The sequence below is a fragment of the Scophthalmus maximus genome, chromosome 1 (genome assembly GCF_022379125.1).
Source record: "Scophthalmus maximus strain ysfricsl-2021 chromosome 1, ASM2237912v1, whole genome shotgun sequence".
NCBI lineage: Eukaryota > Metazoa > Chordata > Actinopteri > Pleuronectiformes > Scophthalmidae > Scophthalmus > Scophthalmus maximus.
This window is the reverse complement of record NC_061515.1, coordinates 2,785,118-2,806,927: the sequence shown is the minus strand read 5'-3', so window position 1 is coordinate 2,806,927 and position 21,810 is coordinate 2,785,118. Positions and strand designations below refer to the sequence as shown.

The window sequence follows — 21,810 nt, the reverse complement described above, 5'->3', positions numbered from 1 at the left end:
TGATTTTTGCTTTCCATAGTTTGGCTAAATGGGAATGAACACTTGTTAATGGCGATGCTAGTGTTACTCATTCCTCTGCACATTGTTACTTCCATTAACCCCCAGAGAAGCGATCCTGGCCGGCGTGTTGTGAAGTGGACGCCCGTGTAAAAACCACATGAACGATAACAAAGAGGCACCGGTGGGTTTGGTTTGCATTCGTTGACAGCCAGTGTGTGTTTTTGGCACAGAATTGTTGAATCTCAACTTAGTCTAAATTCATAAGGCACCCCACTGGCTCGTTCCCCTGTTTCCCCGCTTTCTCGGATGGCCAAACAACAATGGGGCCTATCAGCTGACTCCTCCCTTTAAAGCTGGCTGCATGGCTTTAAAGACCGGATTTAGCGTGGCTTGGCACGACTGAAACCCACAAAAACATGCCACAGATTGAAGAAATAAAATAAATTTGTGTTTGCCACATTTGAATTGCATTGCGTTCCAAGTTGCCAGACGTTAAATTGGTCTCCTCCCACGACGAGGTCCAAGACCGCAGCGGTTTGTTTCTCACTGCGTCTTCACAGCGGAGTCACCTGTTCGAACAAATAAGCCCATAATCTTTACAATAAACACGATCGCTCCTAATTAATGTTATGCATACACGGGGGATTTGTCCAATTAGAGACGCATACTTATATCCATAGGATGCCGCGTTTCCAAATAGCCATAGTGCGTAGATGTGTTCCTATTAAGGGCAACACACGCATATTTGTATGTAACAATGAATTTGCACCTTGTGAATGCTCTGCTATCAGTGAACAAGCATTTTACATATTTCATTTGCCGTTGCCTCCTTTCGCCCCCGTTAATAATTGGGTGTGCATTTCCTTTCTAGGGTACGTTGTTGTATTTTATTTTTTTTATTGCCTGTGAATGTTAAAATGACCCTGCGTTCCCCGGTGAATGCATCTGTCATGAAATTATACATCCCATCAGCCCCCATTGAACTAGGCATCGGGCATGTGCCTGCAGACTCGGTGCCTGGCAGTGCATCTTGATTATGGATTCTGTGATATTGTAAATGACTTGAGATTCCTCCGAATGTTTCGGATTAATCGGCCCGTGCAGATGTGGTTTTTCCCCCTTTTTTTTTTTTGGTTGGCGCCATCTTGAACAGTTGTTCATTTCCATTTCGCCATCACATTCTGCATACAAAGCAGATTTCCAGATAGGTAATCCTTGTAAGGTTTTTTTTTAGAAGACAGGTTATTAGAGGATAGAGTGGGCTCCGTGTGTGTGTGTGTGTGTGTGTGTGTGTGTGTGTGTGTGTGTGTGTGTGTGTGTGTGTGTGTGTGTGTGTGTGTGTGTGTGTGTGTGTGTGTGTGTGTGTGTGTGTGTGTGTGTGTGTGTGTGTGTGTGTGTGTGTGTGTGTGTGTGTGTGCGTGCGTGCGTGCGTGCGTGCGTGCGTGCGTGCGTGTGTGCGTGTGTGTGTGCTTGTGTGAGAGAGAGAGGAATTATGTACATTTTTTAAGTTGGTGACAATGAGCTGTGTCTCAAGGCAGGAGACATAGTAACTGTCTCCCTTCACTTTTCACCTAACAACATCCCACCCCCTTAAAAAATGAGCAGACACACCAGGTACCCAGACACACACACACATCCCCACCTGCTTTCCCCCCCCCCTCCCTCCCTCCCTCTCCGCCACTACCACCCAGAATTCTTTGAAATGCCTGAGGCTAAAAAGCTGGTTACTCTCCGCTGGCTTGCAGCTCACAGTTTCAGATTATTCCTGAATGCCAGAGCTGGTCTGCCCCCATCATCATGCCCCCCCCCCCCCCCCCCCGACCACCACCCAACCCTGTCTTAAAGCCGTCTCTACCTGTCACCTGTCAGACGCACCCCACCTTTAAGTGGCCGGTGATTTTCCATTGGTTTTAGGTGTCTTTCATATCATGGCTCATTAAAGCGCAGCGCAGTAGGCAGCAGATTTACATAGGCTACCGGGGAGGTTTTAATTTGCGTCGGTACGGAGCATGACCGGAACTGAAGAGTGCAGCGCCAAAATGACTTTTTCACATGACACCCCCCCTTCTCCACCACCACCGCCGCCCTCCCCCCTCCCTCCCTCATCCATTCCCATATGAAAACATGCAGCTGGGCGTAATTGCTTGAACGGGGCACAAAGACGGAGACAGAGCCGTCACCAAAGGGACCGAGGGTTTCTCCCAGGCGACAGACCGGGAGGCCAATCAAAGCTGGCGATGAGCAGTCTGTGGTTTGTGATCATTCCGCTGAATATATACCATTAGTCTCTTCAGAGATTCCCCAACTCTTTCAGTCGCCGTGTAACTTCCCTCATGTTTATTCCCTCTGTCTGGCTGCTACGCTGATGAGTCAGTCCAGAATCCGACTGTCCCGCCATCTGCAGCTCCACTTTCATCCACGATGGATGTTTTTTATGTTTATTTAGATCATTAGAGGATTTTTAAATTATTTTTTTTCACTCTCAAATTGATACTTTAATCATCAAATGTGTTTAAAGCTTTGAAGTTCTTTTTTTTTTTTTTGCATCATTACATTTCTAATGTTTGGGTCAGATTTTTTTTCCAGTTTCAAACTAGGATATACTGTAAATGCTCTGTTCATACTGCAACAAGGGGATGGGCTGATTTTGCGAGAGATATTTTTTTGGGGGGGGGGGGGGGGGGGGGGGGGGGGGGCGGGGTGCAGGAGGAATGCTACTTTTCTAAATTATTCACATGAAAAGATAGTCAAGCCGGCAACTTCCTCAAATCTATCTCGCGCTGCGTATGGCAGAGGAGTAACGTAATTTCCCACGGACGAGATTTTCCACAGAGATTCCCTGAAAACAGCAGACCTTTCCCAGTTCAGCGGCGGAGACTCGGCTATCAGTCGGAGATACCACTATCAGTCCCCAGTTAAAGATTCTATTCAAAAAAGGCAGGGAGGGATAGAGGCTAATATCGTCATTAGATGTCGCTCCCAACACACACGGCGCTCGGGGAGATTCAGCAGTCGCTGCTCAAACATTTGCTCTCCTCCTCCTACGTCTCTCCAAGGGCCGAGTGCTACAAACTGGCTCCTGCAGATGCACACTCCACACAGCAGGCTGTTCATCATGCATTGTCATAGACGCTGCCCCCCCCCCCCCCCCCCCCATTCTGTTCTTCGCATCCACTGATGCTCCTGCTGGCCCAACATCCCAATCGCAGCGCTCCGATATCAATCAACGGCAACAAGGCTGGCTCCGTCCTCCCCATCGTCCCAAACAACACGGCGCTGCCCCTGCCCAGACGCCACACCCCGGCAAAGATGGCAGGACGGACGGACAGACATGCAGGCAGGCAGGCAGGCAGGCAGGCAGGCAGACAGACAGGCAGCCATGTGATTTCAGCGTAATTTTGGGAAGCATATTGTCTAATTTTGCCATCTGTCCGGGAGGGAGCGATGGCAGCGTGGAGCTCATTTGCCGTCTGCTTGCTTTATTGCAGCTATACAGAACAAGTTTTTGGAGCGGGATGCAGGCCTGGGTGTGCAGCCCGCTGGAGCCGGGAGGCGTGTCGACACAGGCACCAGGTTCCCGCCGCTCCATCATGTTGGGCTACTGTGCGTCCGACATCCAGGGACAACGGCGGCTCGGACGCAGCTCGCTTTGAAAAAACAGAAGTGATCGCAGTAAAGCAAAAACTCGTGAGCGATGGCTCTTGACAAGTTTTTCTGAAGACGAAGTTGGAGAGATGTTTCACGCTCAATGACAGATTTGAGTCGTCTCTCATACCACAAGGCCGTTATGAATTTGGTCCAGTTTGAATGGTCACACATTGTGGATCACGTCTGGTTCAGCTGCTCCTTGGCTCTGACATTAATACAGAGCAGATTGGTGGAGATCTGCAGCCCTTGTTGTTTGATCTTTCCTCCTCTTGCCACATTTCCTGGCACTGCCCCCCTGCCACACCGCGTGGCGCAGGCAGGACTGGCATGGCCTCAACGTGCCTGCCAGGTTTGTTCTCTGTCTTCTTCCCTGTCCAACCAATTCCCTCATGCCCGCTCCGTGGATTCGGTTCCGCAAATTACAAGAGCTCCCCTACCCCCAGCGACAGCCCGGATTCAAGGGACCTTCAATCCACCAGTTTGTCGTCTTCAGAAAGAAGTGGTGCTACCTCGGCCTGCGATGTGTCACTCGCCTTGGCTTTCTTTGGACGGCAATTGTCCTCTGCTCTGAATTTGGGCTATTGTCCTAATTCTCTTCTCCAAGTTTAGCGGAAAAAGATTCTCTCTCCGCGCGACACGTTTCTCCACCAAATGTCACCCACATTGAGCTGTGAGGCCACGACTGCAACGTCAGACGGAGGCCGAGCTTCACCTGAGAACAAAAGACATTCCTCCGCCAACAGTGGCAGCAGATTTGACTTGAACAAACACTGTATCCTCTTATCTAGGCCCCATCCCCTCCCATTTCATATTTACTCAGGGCTGCCATTTGGCCCGTAATGCCTTGAGTCCCAATAGAGAAATTGTTTAAAATGTCACAATTGAATGTGTAAATTAAAAGCAAATACGTCGTGGAGGTAAAAGCAGCGTCGGCGCCTCCTGTGTGATTTGAAGTGCTTGTATAAAGAATCGTGTCCCTTCTCTCCGCGACTCCTCCCGGTGTTGTGATCCGGACGGGCGGGAATAAAGCGCGAGCTAATTTGGTAATAGCATTGCCCCAATGATGTCGGCGCCCAATTTGCACGGTCTATCTGCCGCTTTACTACAATCTCCTTCCCTTTTCATGAATCGGCATCAGATCTCAGCCTTATCTTCCCTTCTTTCTTTCTTCTTTTTTTTCTGCATTAACCACTTCATTTGCGACTAATGGCGTGCGCTCGATCGCTATCGTTCTAATTTATTCCAAGTTTTAAGATGAAGGGGCTGGATAAGGTGTGAGAGACAATAAGTTGAGAAACCCAGTGTGATGCCTCGTTTAATGAGGCACGTTGTCTTTTTCTTTTCTTTTCGCCGGGGTCAAAAGCAGAACGCACACTGATTGAGAGTGAAGGGAGGAAAATCTGAGATAGGGATTCAGAAAAGAAAGCGCACGAGAGAGGGAGGGCGAAGACGGGGCTTCCTTCAGCGAAAAACTGCGATGGAAGATCATCGGAGCTTTGTAACGGGAGCTCGGCGAGAACCTGGAGACTCCACACGGATACTGCTGATGTCTACGCTCACGTGCCGCTGCTCATTCAGGTGGACGGGGAAGCAGAAGTATCTTTCTATTCAGAGTTTCTGAAGGATCTTGAGGTGGACTTCATTTGTTTTTATTTGTTTGAGAAGATGGTATTTTTGAAACTTCAGTCATCGGTACATGATGCAAATATTCCAGCCGTGTCTCCTAGAAATGACATTCATATGCACTTCTCATTCGCAACAGCAAACATTACATTCAGCGTTATAAATAAACGTATCTGACGGTCGCAAAATGTTCAACGATAAGTTCTCTTTTTATCAAATCGTGCAAAATACCGTGACCGCCCCAAAAACTCGGTAACCCTTTATTTTACAGTCCGCTGAATACCAGGTGTTTACTAGGAAACTAGATGGTAACAAAATATAGTTACTAGGGAAGTACCAAAATAACGTTATGTAATTACTAAGTTATTACCTAGTAGGTACATGGAAACGTACGAGGAAACTTGATGGTATTACAATCTACGTACGAAGAAAGTACCCATCAGAAGGAACATTTGTAAGTACTAAGTTATTACCTAGTAAGTACATGGAAACTAGATGGTATTAATATCTACGTACGAAGGAAAGTACCCATTAGAAGGATGTAAGTACTTAGTTATTACCTAGTAAGTACATGGAAACATACAAGGGAAGTAGAACGTACATATGTATTAACAAAGTACCAGAAGGAAATGTGTAATTACTTCATGGTTATATGTAGGTTGCTGTTTAAAGAATGAGACTTTTTACTTTGTTAACAACTTCAATTTTTTTTTCCTAAAATGAATCTAAATGTTTTCTTGGTTAAACTCTGGCATCCAGAGTTTGTTCACCCTCTTCTTACGATGTACCAGTTCTACTTAAATGAGTTTGCATACAAGCATAGATAAATGTTCAAATAGATGTATTGAGTAAAAAAAAAAAGAAGCTCGTCAGCAATCGGGGGACAAAGTTGAAAATCCACAAATCACACCTCCTCATTATTTCGTTCTGAATCGATTTCCCGCGCGGCGAGGGGCCCTCGTGTTTAAAAAAAAGGCGATGCTCCACAAAGATCCCCGTCTCAACGCGGCTCTCGGGAGCGAACGCGGCGTCTGCCAATGTGAATCGCGCGGCATCAGTGTGTGTCTCTCTCCGGCCTCCTGGGCAACATATGGAGCCCCCCCCCCCCCCCCCCAAGTGAGTGCTCGACTTCCCGACGGCGTCTCGTGGAAAGTGCTGCACTAGCTGCGGCCCCTCAGAGAGCTAATTAGAAACCCTGGTGCACAAACCCCTCGCTCGGGAAGTTGCTGTGGGCTGCACCAGCCGCAAAAAAGGAAAACCGAGGCAGGATCTGTGCTGCCTGCGAGATAATAAACAACATTTGCATAGAATGTCGACGCCTGGCATCCATTGGGCGATTGGCCTGCGGTCGCTCCCGTGGCAGCCTTTTGAAACACATCGATCAGAGGGGAAAGTTTGGGCCAAAAAATGTCCGATCGCTCACAGTCGTTTGTGTGCGCGCGAGAGAGAGAGAGAGGTTTTCATTCATTCTTTCTTCCATTACAATTCTGGATGCCTAAATCCTGACTAATTATCACTCCCACCCTCCAGTGGTTCAAACTTGTGATTCGCGACAGATAAAAAGCGCCACATCAGGGTCTCCCCCCGCAATGCACATGTAGCCGCGGTGCAATTAAGCCGTATTAGACCTCATTCATACCTGCCCGGGTGTAATGCCGCCGCTGTTGCACAGTGACGCTCTCAATTAACGGGAAACGTCTAAATCCGGCGGCACGCTCCTGCGATCGGCGTGCGGGAGTGTTCTAGCTCGACTGTATTTGTCATGCGCCGGAAAGCCGACACAATCGCACGAGGCCCCCGACGTAGCAATTGCGACGTAGCAGCTCCTTCGATGGTAGAAATGGAATTACCTTTCCACGGGAGTGCCGCTCGTGGGTCTGGTGTGAAATGGAGGTGCTGAGGGGGAGGGTGGGGGGGGGGGGGGGGGGGGGGGGGGGTAACCTTTTACCCAACTGTAAATCACGCTTCACTTTTAAGAGGTGGGATAAATAAATAATGTGTGAAAGTGCAATGATTTCAGTGATTTAAGGGCTTTTTTTTTTCGAGAAGCGTATTACCGCAGGTGACAGCCGGCGGCAGATAGGCAGGGTTGTGTTGAGAGGGACGGATAAGAGGCTATGACATTATGTCTGCGGGGTTAAGGTGTCAGAGTCAAAGCGCAAACCGCTATTACTGGATCAATACTTCTCAGTTTTGCACTTATCTCCGGGCCGATGGTTCGCAGCAGCAGCAGCAGCCGCCTCTCTGGACCAACACGCTGACTATAAATGCCACCGCTGATCTATTCTCTGCAGCCCAAGAGGAGCTTTGTAACAGGAAATGTGAAATATGTGCGTTTTCAAATGGGGTTCCTGGGCTCATGTTGGGCTGGGAAAAGATCGCTAATGCTATTTATGTCACGAGACTCGATAGAACAGCACACAAGTGTCCGTTTATTAGGAACACCGAGCAAAAAAAAGAGTGAAATGATAATAACCTTCATGAAGAGAGGATGTTTCTGCTGGTAGCCACAGTAGTTGTCCCTAATAAACTGAGAACTGAGAATATATATATTTTATTAAACAACCTTTTTTAATTTTGGATAACCAAGATACGTTAGGGTTTTGTGTCCTCGGGGGGGAACGCAAAGTGTGCTCGTGTCCTGTCTGCTCTTGTACAGGAAAGAAGAAAAACAATAGTCGTACAGTCAGAAACAGGAAGAAGAAGAAAAGTGTGTACTTTCAAGTTTCTCATTAAACTTTTGAAGCCATTGAGTTAATCCTCGCCGTGCACAGAACAAAAAACTCAGCATTCAACAATTTTAAAAAAAGAGAGAGAGAGAGAAGGGAAGAGAGAGAGAGAGATGGGGGGAGGGGGCTGGTCTGATCGCTACATATTCATATTCCTATGCAGGCGTTATCACTTAAAAGGCTTTCTAATTACAACAACAAGACAAAAACTCCTTGGATTCCTTCCAGACCCGCTAAATGATAAAATAAGCTCGCACTCTCTCTCTCCGTCTTAATCTCTGCAAAGCACCTTGGAGCCTCATCTCCCAAATACAGGCCAATGAATGTGAAAATGCCATTTAGAGATGCAGGTGTGACATTTGATAAGAAACTTCTGGATTAAATGTGTTGCCGCTAATGAGGAGCCCCGGCTCCCCCATCAGGGCAAACTATTGGTGGGATTGTGCGCGCGCTGATAACGTTCCGCACGCAAACATTTCCCAAATTCATTATTAATAAACAGCCGCAGTCTCTCCATCACGCGGAGAGTCTGGATCCTTCAGTGGAGAGACGGGGACGTCGCGTCTCATTAGGAGAGGCGGAGGGGGGGGGGGGGGGGTACAGGGGTATGGGTATCAACTGTTTTCATATTTAGCTGTTTGGGGCTTCTTCTTCTTCTTCTTCTTTCTTTTTTTGCGGGGGGGAAGAGAGGGGAGAGGCAATTTCAAAGGGGTATGTTAATGGTGCATTGAATGTTGGAACAAAGGGGTTGAAAGTTCCAGGGGGATCTGGCAGCGAATGTGATTCTCTGGCTATAGCTAATACGGAAAAAAAAAGAGGGGATGGCGGCTAAGCCATTGGTGCAGTAGGCTGGGAAGTCCCTGGCCCCGGCTTGACATTTATAACGATTTGGAGAAGATTAAAGCCGCATTACTGCTCTAGTCCATCACGCGGCCCCCCGTAATGAGGTGCGGGTGCAGTACGGGGGCCGCGCGCAAGTCCGCCGCCGTTTCAGACCTTTAAAGGGAAGACACGTACAAAAGTGGGACAGAGAGAGAAAGACGGATTCTGGACCGTGCCGTGGTCATCTCCGCTGGAGGACGGGGAGCGGGAGCGAGGGCGGACTCCAGGAGGCTGCCACTGTCACACACTTGTCAGTCTATAAGCCAGCTTAGTTCAGCCAGCCAGCAAAGTGTCTCCGACTGACAGGCGGCACTTTGTTACTCGGACCAGTAGCTGGAGGTCCACGTCGGCCGCCTGGAAAAATATTTTACATTCAAATAGAAATTAGGAAAAATGGAATGTGTTATTTCAGGCACTGAATGTGGCAACTGAACTTTTTCTTTTTAGGTGAAAACAAACTTAGAGAAAAAAAAAAACAGCTTCAGGAATTCTGCCAGCACTCTGTGTTGACAATTATTATTTTGGCCTAGTGGCATTTATGTATTTTTTTATTTTTTTTACAGTGCACATAAAAAAAGACTTTGGTGTGAATTCCAAAGCCAGCGCGTGGAAATGAATATTCTGAAAGGTGTTTTTTTTTATTTTTATGCTCACTATCTGCAAAAAAACCACAGGTAATTCCACATCCGCGTGTGCAAATGAAGGTTGCCGGTGTCGCCCGTCCGTTTAAGCGCTCTTTATGATGTTAATTAGTTGTTAGCGTAATTTCCCGGCCGCCGCCGTCAACCGTGAGAAGTTCAGAGACCTGCTGTTCGCGGCGGAGTCGGCGCCGTGGCACCGTTTCAAGAGCTCTCGCCGACAGGACGGCCGGCGATAACGAACAGGTGATGGGGCCCGATGCCTATGGCAGCAGGATATTGCCACGGACAATTGAATTCGGCGGGGAGAAATGAATCTTCTGGACAGCATATCAAATGTTAAAACAACGCACATTGCATGCAATTTGCTTATGCACGGGAGTGATAAAGAGTGCTTATTTAAAAGATAAACAAAAGGGGGGGGGGAGATCTGGTGCAGTAAATTGTGCATGTGTGTTTATTCCCTATGAGTAACGCCAGAGGTTTATGGTCCCAGACACGGGCAGCCGTACTTTATGGCTCCTCTGTTTGTGTGATAGCAGTATTTATGATAGTGGAATTTATGTGGTCCTGTATTCACGCTGTCTGCGAGCTGCTGGTGGTCTGTATTCAAATGTCCTTAAGTAGATTTGGTGTTTGTCTGGAGTTTGAGCCTTTGAATTCTGCCAGTTTGAGCGAGAGGTCAGGATCCATTCATCCCCCTCCCTCCCGTAGGAATCCGGCCTCCCAAGGTTAAATTGGACATTCCAAGTTTGTTCCTTGAGGAGAGAGAGAGAGAGGAGTTTCATCTCCTCAGCGCCTGCCACGGCTAATCTTAACCCCTCGCAATAACATTTCCACTCCGCTTCCTCCGACTCCAGACACATTTGCTCTCCCTTTGCCGCTCGTGTCCTGTTCAGATTTAAACAGCAAACATAAAAATGCAGAAGATAACCTGTGTGGGGGGAAAAAGAAGAAGAGGACGAAGAAGCTTTGGAGAGACTTGACTCCGAACATTATTTTAAAGACCAGATCTGAGAGCTCCGGCGCAGCAGTCGGGAGCGATTATCTGCTGTGATCCCTCTCCGATGCGCCAAAGTCATTCATCTGCCGATCCTCCGCCCCCCCGCACACACACACACGCACACACACACACACGCACGCACGCACACACACACACGCACGCACACACACGCACGCACACGCAGCCCTATGCAAAGACAGACCCCTAATCATGTCGACACCGTGTGTCAGTGCCGTGGATGAGCGAGGCCTAGAGATGAGAACAGCTCTGTAAACATGGGCAGGCAGCGGGGAGCCCCCCCACCCCCCCACGCTGCTCGGAATAAGCAAACGGGAAGATTTAGGGATTTTGCCGGAGCCCAACTTTGTAGTATCGGCTCAGGGTCTCTTTCCGGGGTTTTTCCGGGGCGCTGCCTATGGGATATTGTTCTTAGCTTATGAAGTGCCGCCTGCCCCCTTCATAAGCCGTGTGTCTTTTGTCAATAGTATTACAATTCTGGAGCCGAATCTTCTTTTTCTCTCCTTCCTGTAACTCCCGCGGATTTAACTCTTCCACGTCTGCTCTGGTTTTCCCATATTGTCCACGTATTCACGTCGCTGACCTTTGCTGTTGACCTCCAACGTCCTGATAAACCGGCGGAATCTTTACGAGGAACTCTTATTGTACAGCTGCGGCCATTTTTTCATTTGACCTCTATGTTCATAGAAGTCAACTTTTTTTTTCCTCCCCCCCCACCGCTCCCGGCCACTGTCGATCATGAACTATCATGACAGACATAGTAAATCTCGTGTGCGTCATCTGTGTGTATTCCATAAACAGGCTAATACAATTGGCTGTATCAAATGGGATGTATATTACCAACAGTCGACGGCGCCCTCTCCCCTGTCAGGATTCTATTATGGAGCATGCGCCCACCCCTTGTTTTGATACAGCAGTAATTTAAAGACCGATCTTAATTGACTTATTTTTTCCGCATGTCTGTCGGAGCCTGTGCATGCACCCGCAGTAAGAGTCTTGTTTCTTTATTGGGCCACACACAATGTACTGAGTTCAATTTTACCATTCATAATGAATGCAGCCTCGCCATTCAAATGCAGCCATAAGCACACAGCAGATAAGAATTTAATTAAATGTAGATTAAAACCAAACAGGAAAACACACTGGCTGATAATTTTTTATCACGTCCCCTGGTCATATTTCTTTTCCCCCCTCATACTTTCGACTTGTTCTTCCTTGGGCTACGTCTTTTCAGCTTTGCCAAAAAAAGTGGCACAACACCTCACACGTGTCACCGTGGCGCCGTGAGATTGTGTAAAATGCGGGGAAAAAAACCGAGGGGCGGTCACACGATTAATCTGAATCCTCGTGTCTGGGGAAGGCGCAGGCTGGCGGAGGATCGAGGGAGGTGGGGGGGGGGTCGGGCGTATTGGGGGTGCACAGGGGTGCAAGGATGAAATTAGTTGCTTCATCCCAAATTTGCATCATATTCCAAAGGACAATCCGAGCACTGTAGGCAAGGGGAGAAAACATATCTCGCTCTCTGCAGGAACAATTAAATATTTTTTTCTACAATGCTGAATAAATGTCACCTTCGGTATCAGAATTGTCCATACTTGCAAAACACGGTGTTGCAGCGAGTGCCTTGAGAAGCTTCCCCGAGCGAAGAGGAACCGCTTCTGTAGATGTGGACCGCAGCCTCGGCTGACGCGCCGCAGCACACGTGGCGAACAGGAGCCGTTCACCTCGGGCTCCAACTCCACAGGGGCGACGAGTGGAGGCTTGTCTGGGACTTCCCACTATTGGATCATCACGCCCAGGAACTCAGTTACATATTTTAAACCCTATATATACACTTTTTTTTCTTTAAGTAAAAAAATATATATATATATTTTTAAAAAAAGGATGATTTGTGCCCTACTAGAATTTTCCCTCTGTCATGTATTTTAATTATAATGAAAACTGACAGAAAGGACTTCTCGAATATCAGAATGCAGCCCCTGTTTTAATGGGGTGTTTTTTTTTAAAGGAATACATAAATTTCCCACCATCTGGTGTACTTATCATTTAGCGTGTTTCACTTGCATCCAGCTTTTGCGAACACTGTCAGACAGCTGTTGGCTCAGACAGTTATTTGAGTGACTCGAAAGATGAATTCTGCTCTTTAAGTGACAGGTTGCTTTTCCCTTTTTAATCAGAGGTGATGGTCGCACCTTCTGCACACACACACACACACACACAGATTCTCATGGATGTGCTCAATGTGGAAAACTCCACTCTTTGTTCCTGGAACGACACATAAGTGCTGCTGTTGCAATTCGCAGAAAAGGTTCGAAGCGTGGTTTGTGGAAACGTGGTAGCGGACGCCGTGCCATCCCCGCCACCTACGCAGCGCCCGACACTGCCGTGCCACTGCCCGCCTGCCCACCGCCCGCCCGCCCGCCTGCCGTACCGCCCGCCCGCCCGCCTGCCCACCGCGCTGGTGCCTGCATCTCAGTTCCACTCTATTACCCTCACGCAGGCGACCGGCCTTTTCTGTGGGGAAAAGAGCAATTTCCTGTCGCAGTCTGTTTGATCAAGTGCTAAACCCTTGTGATCAATAGAGAGACAGATGTCGGCTCCAGATGGCCGCGCGGTGATACCTGGGGCAGCGCGGGGGCTTGCCAGGACGACAGAATGGCAATGAGCAAGGGCAGCGGCTGTGCTCCCGATGCACCAGCCGCCGAGACACAATGTGACAAACGCAATTAGGCCTTTTAGCGGCAGATTATTTATTTCTCGCGCAAACCGACAGAAAATTTAATTAGCCCATACTTTAAGCAATATGTAGAATTACAGGGGTGCAGAGGCAGAGGGCACGTCGGGCTGACGCACCGGTGACTGGTGTGTTAATGTGTGTGTGTGTGTGTGTGTATTGCTGTGCTGTGAATACTGAATTTGCATGCCCATAAATAAGGAACAGAAACAATTTACAAATGAGAAAAATGTATGTTTTATAGCACAAATCAATCAAGTATTCATTGGGGGGGGGGGGGGGGGGGGGGGGGGGGGGGGGGGGGGGGGGGACCCATACTGTAACTTTATAAATTCCATTCCTCCTGACCAGATCAATAGTGTCGAATTCCAAAATGGATGACAGGTGCATCTCTCTGGCTCTGTGTCCTGGTGGAGAAGAACAAAAAAATGACTGCCAGCACCAGAAGGCCAAAATAGATCTTTCCAATCCAAAGAGGAGAGACAGAGGAGGAGAGAGGCTCCCGTTTTTTTAAACGGCAAGCATTTGCATTAGGGCTGGCATCCACACACACACACACACACACACACACACACACAGACTGGCCAGCCAGCCCATGTGGTGCAGGGCTGGAGCCATGTTGGAGGAACCACTGAGGCGCATGGCGGCGGCGCACTGCTCTCCGAGGAAAAACCGAGCTCGCTGCCGTTGGCCCTCCGCCGTTCACCTGCTCCCACCGAGGCATGATGGGAAGTGGGGGGGGGCTTTGGCTACATGGGCCACGGGGCCGCAGCTGGAGGGGAGGGAGGGAGGGAGGGATGAGGGTCTGCCGCGGTGCTCAAACACAGCGGAGTCTTGTCGCGAGGGGTCCTCTGGCCCCATTAGCAGGGCTTGGTCAGAATGGGCCCCCAACCAGCCTGCCGCCACAGCGGGGGCCGCGGTAAACACATGTCCACTGGCCACAACCGGGACACGGGCGGCACGAGCCCGCCGAGAAAGGGGAGCGCTAATAGAGAGCTCAACGAGACGAACCTGTCCAAATAAAGAATAAAGGAGAGAGGAGAGGAGCGAGGAGACGAGCGAGGAGCCAGTCAGAACGTTCCTTTAATAGTCTACTCCACTTCACTGTGCTCAGGGAGGAGCTGACTCTGTGGCAGCTAATGAGGGAGAACAGCTTTGTACTGCAGGAATCTGTGGCTGGTATTGTCTCAGACTGACACCACAGAACTCTGCAATATAGAATATAAGTGTATAATGACTATTAGAATAGAATACGAGTCATTTGCTTTATTTATGGGAGTACATTGAATTTGTTTGGAGAGGAATGAAAATGCGCACAAGAAATTGTGTATTCTTTGTGAATTCAAAAAAAAAGGGTAAAAGAAGATATTTATCACCTTTAATTGTCATACATTTCATTAGAGCATGAATCAATTTGAAAATGAAATCTGAATGGTGAAGCTCCATCGCTGAAAAAATAGCAGCTAATTCACATTGTCGATTTTCTCCCCCCCCCCCAAAATCATATTACAACACTATTACCAGGCAGACGTCCCCCCGCCACGGTCGTTCTCACAAACCTCCAGAGAACTGAGCACAGAAACATCTTTTAATTTCAAAGTGAAACATTTGCTGAATCACATCATTGCTCCATTTTGTGTGTGTGTGTGTGTGTGTGTGTGTGTGTGTGTGTGTGTGTGTGTGTGTGTGTGTGTGTGTGTGTGTGTGTGTGTGTGTGTGTGTGTGTGTGTGTGTGTGTGTGTGTGTGTGTGTGTGTGTGTGTGTTCAAACATTTCACAAATGTGTGTGTTGAATGCCATTGTTCCGTGTGCTTTCGCCGCTTTCATGTCTTTGTTGCCCGTGAATGTATACTGTAGAGGGAGCAGGCGCGTGTGTGTGTGAGCGGCTCCCCTGGGAGGACTTTTTAATTTGTGGATTCTGACCCGCGTGCCATTTTGCTCAAGGCCATCCATGAGCTCTGGGAAACTGTCTGTATCTGCGAAAAAACACTTCTTTTTTTTTAAACACGCTAAAATTAGTCTGGACACTGTGGTGCAAGGGGAGAGAAATCTGGGGATGTTACTGAACATTATTTATTTACCTGGAAAATTTTGTTTGGCCTGCAACAATTCTTAAAATCGTGAAATTAAGACAAGTGACATAAAAGCATCCCGGCTCGCCTGATTACTGTCGTCACAGAAACGCAGCAACAGCAGACAAAAGACTATTATTAAATATGAAGGGAAAAAAAACATTTTATTCCCACGCATTGAAGCTTCCACTGTAGGCAACCTCATCTCCAGGTAAAGATGGCGTCAGAATGAGGTCCTCTCTGATCGGAACACATTGCTCATGAGAGTATAGGATCTTTAGCACCTACCTGCGAGGACGTACAGGCAGACTGAGCTCCTCCGCCATGTCTGAGACGTCTCTGCATCATCACGGCAACAAAACAAAACAAAAAAAACATCCACCAACCAACCAAGCCCGCAGCTTGAGCATGAGAAGAGTGCCTCCTAGTGGCCCGGGGAGGAAGCACGAAGAGGAGGAGGCAGAGGGGGAGGAGGAGAGCGATGAGGGATGGAGAGTCAATCTTTGTCACCGCCTTAGTGAAATATTAGTAGAGTCAGCTAATTCTAGTTTAGTGTAGCGTCAATAATAGTGAGCTTGTTTGACCCAGTGACTGATGTTCCCGCTCGTGTCCAACTCAGCGTTTTCCTTTCTGGGATTGGGGATTGTGACGGCGGCGCCGCCTGACAGCCATGAGTCATACTAATGTGTTCAACTCTGATGATCCAGAAAACAGACTCAATATTTACCAGTATTCATGAGGAGGATTTTGTTTAGCGTTTTGTCGTCTGCTGTCAGGTGCAGATTCAGATATTATTCATCCACGATTTTGCGATGAACCTCGCCTAGGTTTGACTAGGGGAAGTTGTTGTCATTCATCCCTCCCCCCCCCCCCCCCCACACGATAAAGCTTTGTTTAAAACAAATAGATAAATGAGGACGCCGTGGTGGAACAGCGATGCGAGCTGCTTGACATTCGTAGGTGCGAGGCGCTTGCTCCCGTCTGGCCAGGAGGCGTCGGAGCGGATTTGAAGATACAAGGGGAGGAGAGGTCTTTAATTACAACCCCTCTCCTGTGGCTCCGGGCACCGCCGGCCCCACTTCACAATTAGGACCCAGCAGTTAGGAGCCCGAGCCAATCGACATGCGACGACAACTTCAATGGGGCCAAGGGAAGAAAGACGTTTCCGCATCAACCTCCCTCATTCCTCAAAGTCCTACTGGTGACGCTCTGTACTGCACGGCCCATCGCGCGATGCATTGCGATATTCGCCAATTGGGCCAATGTGAGTTGGGGGTTTTTTTTTCCCACAGACGCCCAATTCTTCCCCTCCCATAACGCGACGTGGCTCTGGTGCAGTGGGACTGTACTTCAGAGCCGTAATGGCCTCTGCAGCGGTAATGTGTTTGGACAGATGGGAGAGGCGAGTGCTGATGTGCTTAACTACGCATTTTACAGCTCAACTATTAAAGAGTTGTGCTGTTTACACACCAACATTTGAATACCTGTCTTCAGGCCAGTTTAATTATCCGGGCCCTTCTGTTATTCCTGCCGCTTTGTTGTCTCTCAGCTTTCTGCGCACGAGGCATGAGAGATTTGTTTGCGGCTTCATTAAGATATGGTGGTGGTGGTGGTTTGCAGGGAGAGAGAAAAAATAATAATAATAATAAATTATTTCCTGCTCAAGTATCTCATACTCCATTCTCCCAGCCGCCCCCGTAAATACACAAGATACTGTACACACCCGTTTTCTTATAAAGTCATTTAAAAGTGAGAAAATTAAAAAAAGAAAGAATTGCCCCTGTGATGCCTGCCCTTTGAAATCTCTCGGGCTTTAGGCAAAAGGGGGAGGGGACACGCAGCCCCCGAGTCCCCGCGATTCATCCTGAGACGTTTGATTAGTTTAGAAGTACTTATGCAGAAGAAGGAGTGGGGGGGGGGGGGTTGCATTGTAATTTTGTTTCATGAACTCCTTCATATGTTCATCTTCAACTGCGTGTTCAAATAAAAGCATTAATCAAAAGGGAAGACGAGGGAAGAGGGCGTTCAGCCGGCGGAGCCACAGTCTCGGGGCCGCGGTGAGCCGGTGGACGTGGAACTGAGCGACTGTGGGAAGCAGTGGTTTTTAATTATCTGGACGACGTACAGGATGCCGTTTTTTGATTGTTTTAATGAGGCAGCTGGCCTATTGTCTCCCCCTTAATTCCCCCATTGTTTTTAGAATATGTCATAGTTCTTTATTCTTTTATCAGGTGCTCTGCAGGAGGATTTAGACAATAGCCTTCATTCCAACTGCATTGGCCACTGCACAAAGGCGGCTCACTGCAGAGACAGTTAGCAGGCAAACAAGTGCAAATCATAAGCTCCACTTTTCCCCCAGTTTCACCACTCACAGTTCTGCTCTTTCGCTCTTACTCATGACCCCCCCCAACCCACAGCACCAGCATTCCTCGCTCCCCCAGATCATGCCTTTGTCATAGGTGGATCACCTGTGGCTCCGTGACTGAAATCGCCCGTCATGAAAAGGCTGAAAACAGCCGTGACTAATCATTTTCCAGAGAGCTCCTTCATGGATTATTGTTTCTGCCCGTTTGCCCACCTGATGCCCCCCTGTGCAATCGGTTCTCTCTGCTTTGCGTCTCCACATGCGCACATGCTCTCTTTCGGCGCACTATTGTGTCTCAGGACACGTATGTACCGCAGGCGTGCATGTGCACTTGAGCGCTTGCTGCAAATGTGCAGATGTTACGGCTGCAGAGTTAATAATTCTCCATTTTGAACGTGCTTGTGTTTTTCCATTTGTTGGTTGACTTGATTGAAATGTGAACTACAAGTCGTCGTTTTCAGAAAACAATCAAAAGCAAACCATTTCAAATTGGAGCATTGGAATTGGAATTCTGACGACAATTTAAGTGCAGTTTGAACCGTAATCCTGCAGCCGGAGCGCACCCCCCCCCCCCCCGTCCCGGTTGAGTGACTGTAACAAGCAGAGTGCTGCCTCAGTGTTTTTTTCTGTGGCTCAGTGAAACTGGGACACGCAGTCCCTTAGAAAAACTCACTTCCAGCATCCTCGCGCACAACAGATGGATCTGTACCATTCTTGGCTGAAGGGGTCTGCGAGTCGGAGCGAGCGCACACTCGGCTGTCGAGAATGCAGTAAAAACATTTTCATCGGGGCTCCACGTGATCCGCTTGGTTCTTCAGACGCGGCGCTCGTGCGGTACCTTTGATTGGGATGGATCCACAAAACAAAAAAGAAACCCTGATTTGTATCCGAGCGTCAGGTCCCACTTCATCATTCCCTTTGTGCACCGAGTGCGTCTGAACTGAGAGATCCCGCACGGAGGAGAGAAACTTTTTGTGGCTGTGACTGCGATATATATATATATATATATATATATATATATATATATATATATATATATATATTTCCCCGCCATTGTCGGTGGCAGTTTGTATCTACCTTGATGGTAACTTGGGCAGACAGTGGATGGGGAGTTTTGTTATTTTAATTAGGAGATAAAAATTCAAAGGGGCCTCTCCAGGCAGTGTGCGGTGTGACAGAATCAAAACGATGAAGTGGGGCGGCCTGAAGTGTGTGTCTCGTCACAGCAGATTGGCCGACAGATAGGCGCTGCTCTTTAAAGTGGCGCTGACACGCACACTCACACGCACACACACACACGCACACACACACACGCACACACACACACACACACACACACACACTGGAGGGGAGGAAGCCTGCACACGAGTGGGACTGTGAGAGATTGCATATTTCAATACTATTTCTCTCCTCCCGACACATTTGTCCCGGCCCTAATTTCCAGCACGTCGGAAAGGTCTTAATCAAACATGTGATGTGAAATCTGAAACATTCAATTATGAATTGAAAACAATGGGGCGGAAACGTGAGGATGATGTAATACATAATTACACCTGACAAACACCGTGGCGGTGGTGCCCCACACCATCGTTTTTATCCATTTCCAATAAACCCACAGAAACATTGTTTTCATGCAGAGTCTTAGACCCGGTGATTCACAGGTTCTGTGTAAACAGGAGTAATCGGTGCCCTTCTACCTCCGTCCCCTCGTCTTCACACCTCTCCCAAGGACTGTCTTTATTCCACATCAGCCGGTGGCTCAAGTCACATGTCCCCCCCCCCCCCCCCCCCCCCCCCCAGCCCTCAGACGCTCCGTCGGTATGTTTGCACATCTTTGAAAGCTAACAGCGCGCTTTAATTAATTGTCCGGCTTTTCCTCAGAAACAATGTCCTAATTCTGCCATTTAGCGCCGAGTGTATCATAGTTTGTTGTTATCTCCGCAGCCAGATTTCTGTAAATAGTCACATTAAAAACTTTAATCTCTTCAATGGGAAAATGAAGTGCGGCTGAAAAGCCTGTCATGTGCCGAGATAAATATTATCTAAGCTAAAACCTTCACTCCCCCCCTTCCTTCCTCCTGCCCCCCCCCCCCCCCCCCCCCCCTTCTCTGACTTAATGAATATGTTCAGAAGATTTCAGACGAACACTTAATCCCAAAACACAACAATCTAATAGCGCGGAGGACCTGTCTCCGTGTTCCAGCTGACAACAGCACTGTAGGCTACAGTTTACCCCGGCTGAGGTTCAACCTGGCCTCCGGATATGAAGCATCAGTCGCCCCCAAAGAGACATTTCTGTGGCAGCGTCACGAAAAGAAACGACTTTTCAACCAAAGAGGTTCAACCAAACTACAAAAACACATTTGTTGTATATATGTATATTTGGTTATATATTTTTGAAATGTTTCGTAGATTTGTGCCATTCACCAACGAGCTTGATGGAATGTCATTCGCTGTCATTGCTCATAGCAATTTTCAAAAATGTTTTGTCTTTTGATAGCACGCTGTCAATCACTCAGAGTAATGTGGGCACTGCTTTTGGAAAGAGGTGTCGCTGTTGAATTTCCTAAATGTTTCGTGGTGTCAGAACAAAACAATTCTGTTCGATAACCTTCATCGTATCGAGGTCGCGGCTCAACATCGCACACACACATCACGTCGGAGACTCACAGTTACGCACTTCACTATCCAGAAGGACATTTGATCTGCAGCCGGCAATCAAATCACATCGAGGCCCGGGACAAACATGGACCTTGTACACAGTTACTCACGTGTTCATTCAGCATACAATCCTCCCCCCCCCCTTTTTTTCTTTTTTTTAAAAATGGCTCCTCTATCTCTTGTTCTGTCCAGGCGGCCAACTGTGGTGCACCACCACCAAGAACATGATGGAGGGCGAGGAGCTGGTGGCGTTCGCCGTGGACTTTGACTCGCGTCTGCAGGCGGTGAACCACATGTCTCTGAGCGAGGGCATGTACCCGGCCCGGCTGCTGGACAGCATCCAGCTCCTGCCGCAGCAGGCGGCCATGGCCTCCATCCTGCCCACTGCCATCGTCAACAGTGAGTGTCCACGCAGCGACGCGAGCGCACATACACAACACACACACAATAACACACACACACGCGCGCTCTTGTTCTTTTCTCCCCTTTTTCTGTCTCTCTCTCACTCTCACACTCACACACACACACACACACACACACACACACACACACACACACACACACACACACACACACACACACACAGAGTCCACAGCCTGCACTCAGTCACCTGCTTAACAAGGAGCGTCGTCTCCGCCGGGCGTAGATTAACCCAGATGAGTCTCGGCGCTGGAGATAACAGCCGTCGACCTTCAAGTTTTTTGGGTTCACACAAACACACCGAGGCTCAAACTAATGTGTTAATTGCAAAATACATGCCTCATGCAAATAGTGTGTTTGTTTACTGAGCGAGGGCTATCTGGGTTCAGCTCGACAGGGAGGCTTCTGTAAGCAGATGGTCCAGTGTTCTCGTTTGCCCTTGAGAAAGGGCACCAACACCAGTGGTAGCAACACAACCGCGATACGCGGCAGCCGAGGATTTGGTTGGAAAAGCCTTTTAACGCGAGGCTTTGAGAGTCGGCGCTGTAGAAGTGCAGCAAGAGGAGCATGCGTGCAAAACTCTTTATCCTTATACTTATGCATGAATATGAAATTGCAGTTCGTGTCCTGATATCATGTCCCCTTTGTTCCTTTTCCCCCCCGTCTCCCTCCAGAGGACATTTTCCCCTGCAAGGCGTGTGGAATCTGGTTTCGGAGCGAGCGGAACCTGCAGGCCCACCTGATGTACTACTGCAGCGGGCGGCAGAGGGAGCCGGAGACGGTGGTGGAGGAGAACGACACCGGGCCCCACCAGACGCCCAGCACCTGCCCCTTCCCACAGTGCAACAAGAGCTTCTCTGGAGCCAGGGCCCTGGAGATGCACCTGAGCACCTCACACAGCGGTGAGTGACGGGTTGGAATTTAGTTTGAAGGGGCAGTGCAGCGACTCCAAAGCAATACACCTTTTGTCCGCCAGCTGTCGGTCTGTGTGCGCTCTGGAAAAAAAATCTGGGTTTTC

General features: G+C 48.5%; 1 protein-coding gene across 7 annotated transcripts in view; it reads left to right on the top strand.

Moving 5' to 3' along the window:
* Positions 1-21,810, top strand: part of zfpm2a (zinc finger protein, FOG family member 2a) — a 146,356-nt gene that overhangs the window by 120,398 nt on the left and 4,148 nt on the right. For all 7 annotated transcript variants that reach the window (XM_035605372.2, XM_035605287.2, XM_035605464.2 and 4 more), the window contains 2 exons: positions 20,565-20,771; positions 21,467-21,694. In XM_035605372.2, the coding sequence (XP_035461265.2) occupies positions 20,565-20,771; positions 21,467-21,694 (435 nt within the window). The remainder of the gene's footprint in view (positions 1-20,564; positions 20,772-21,466; positions 21,695-21,810) is intronic.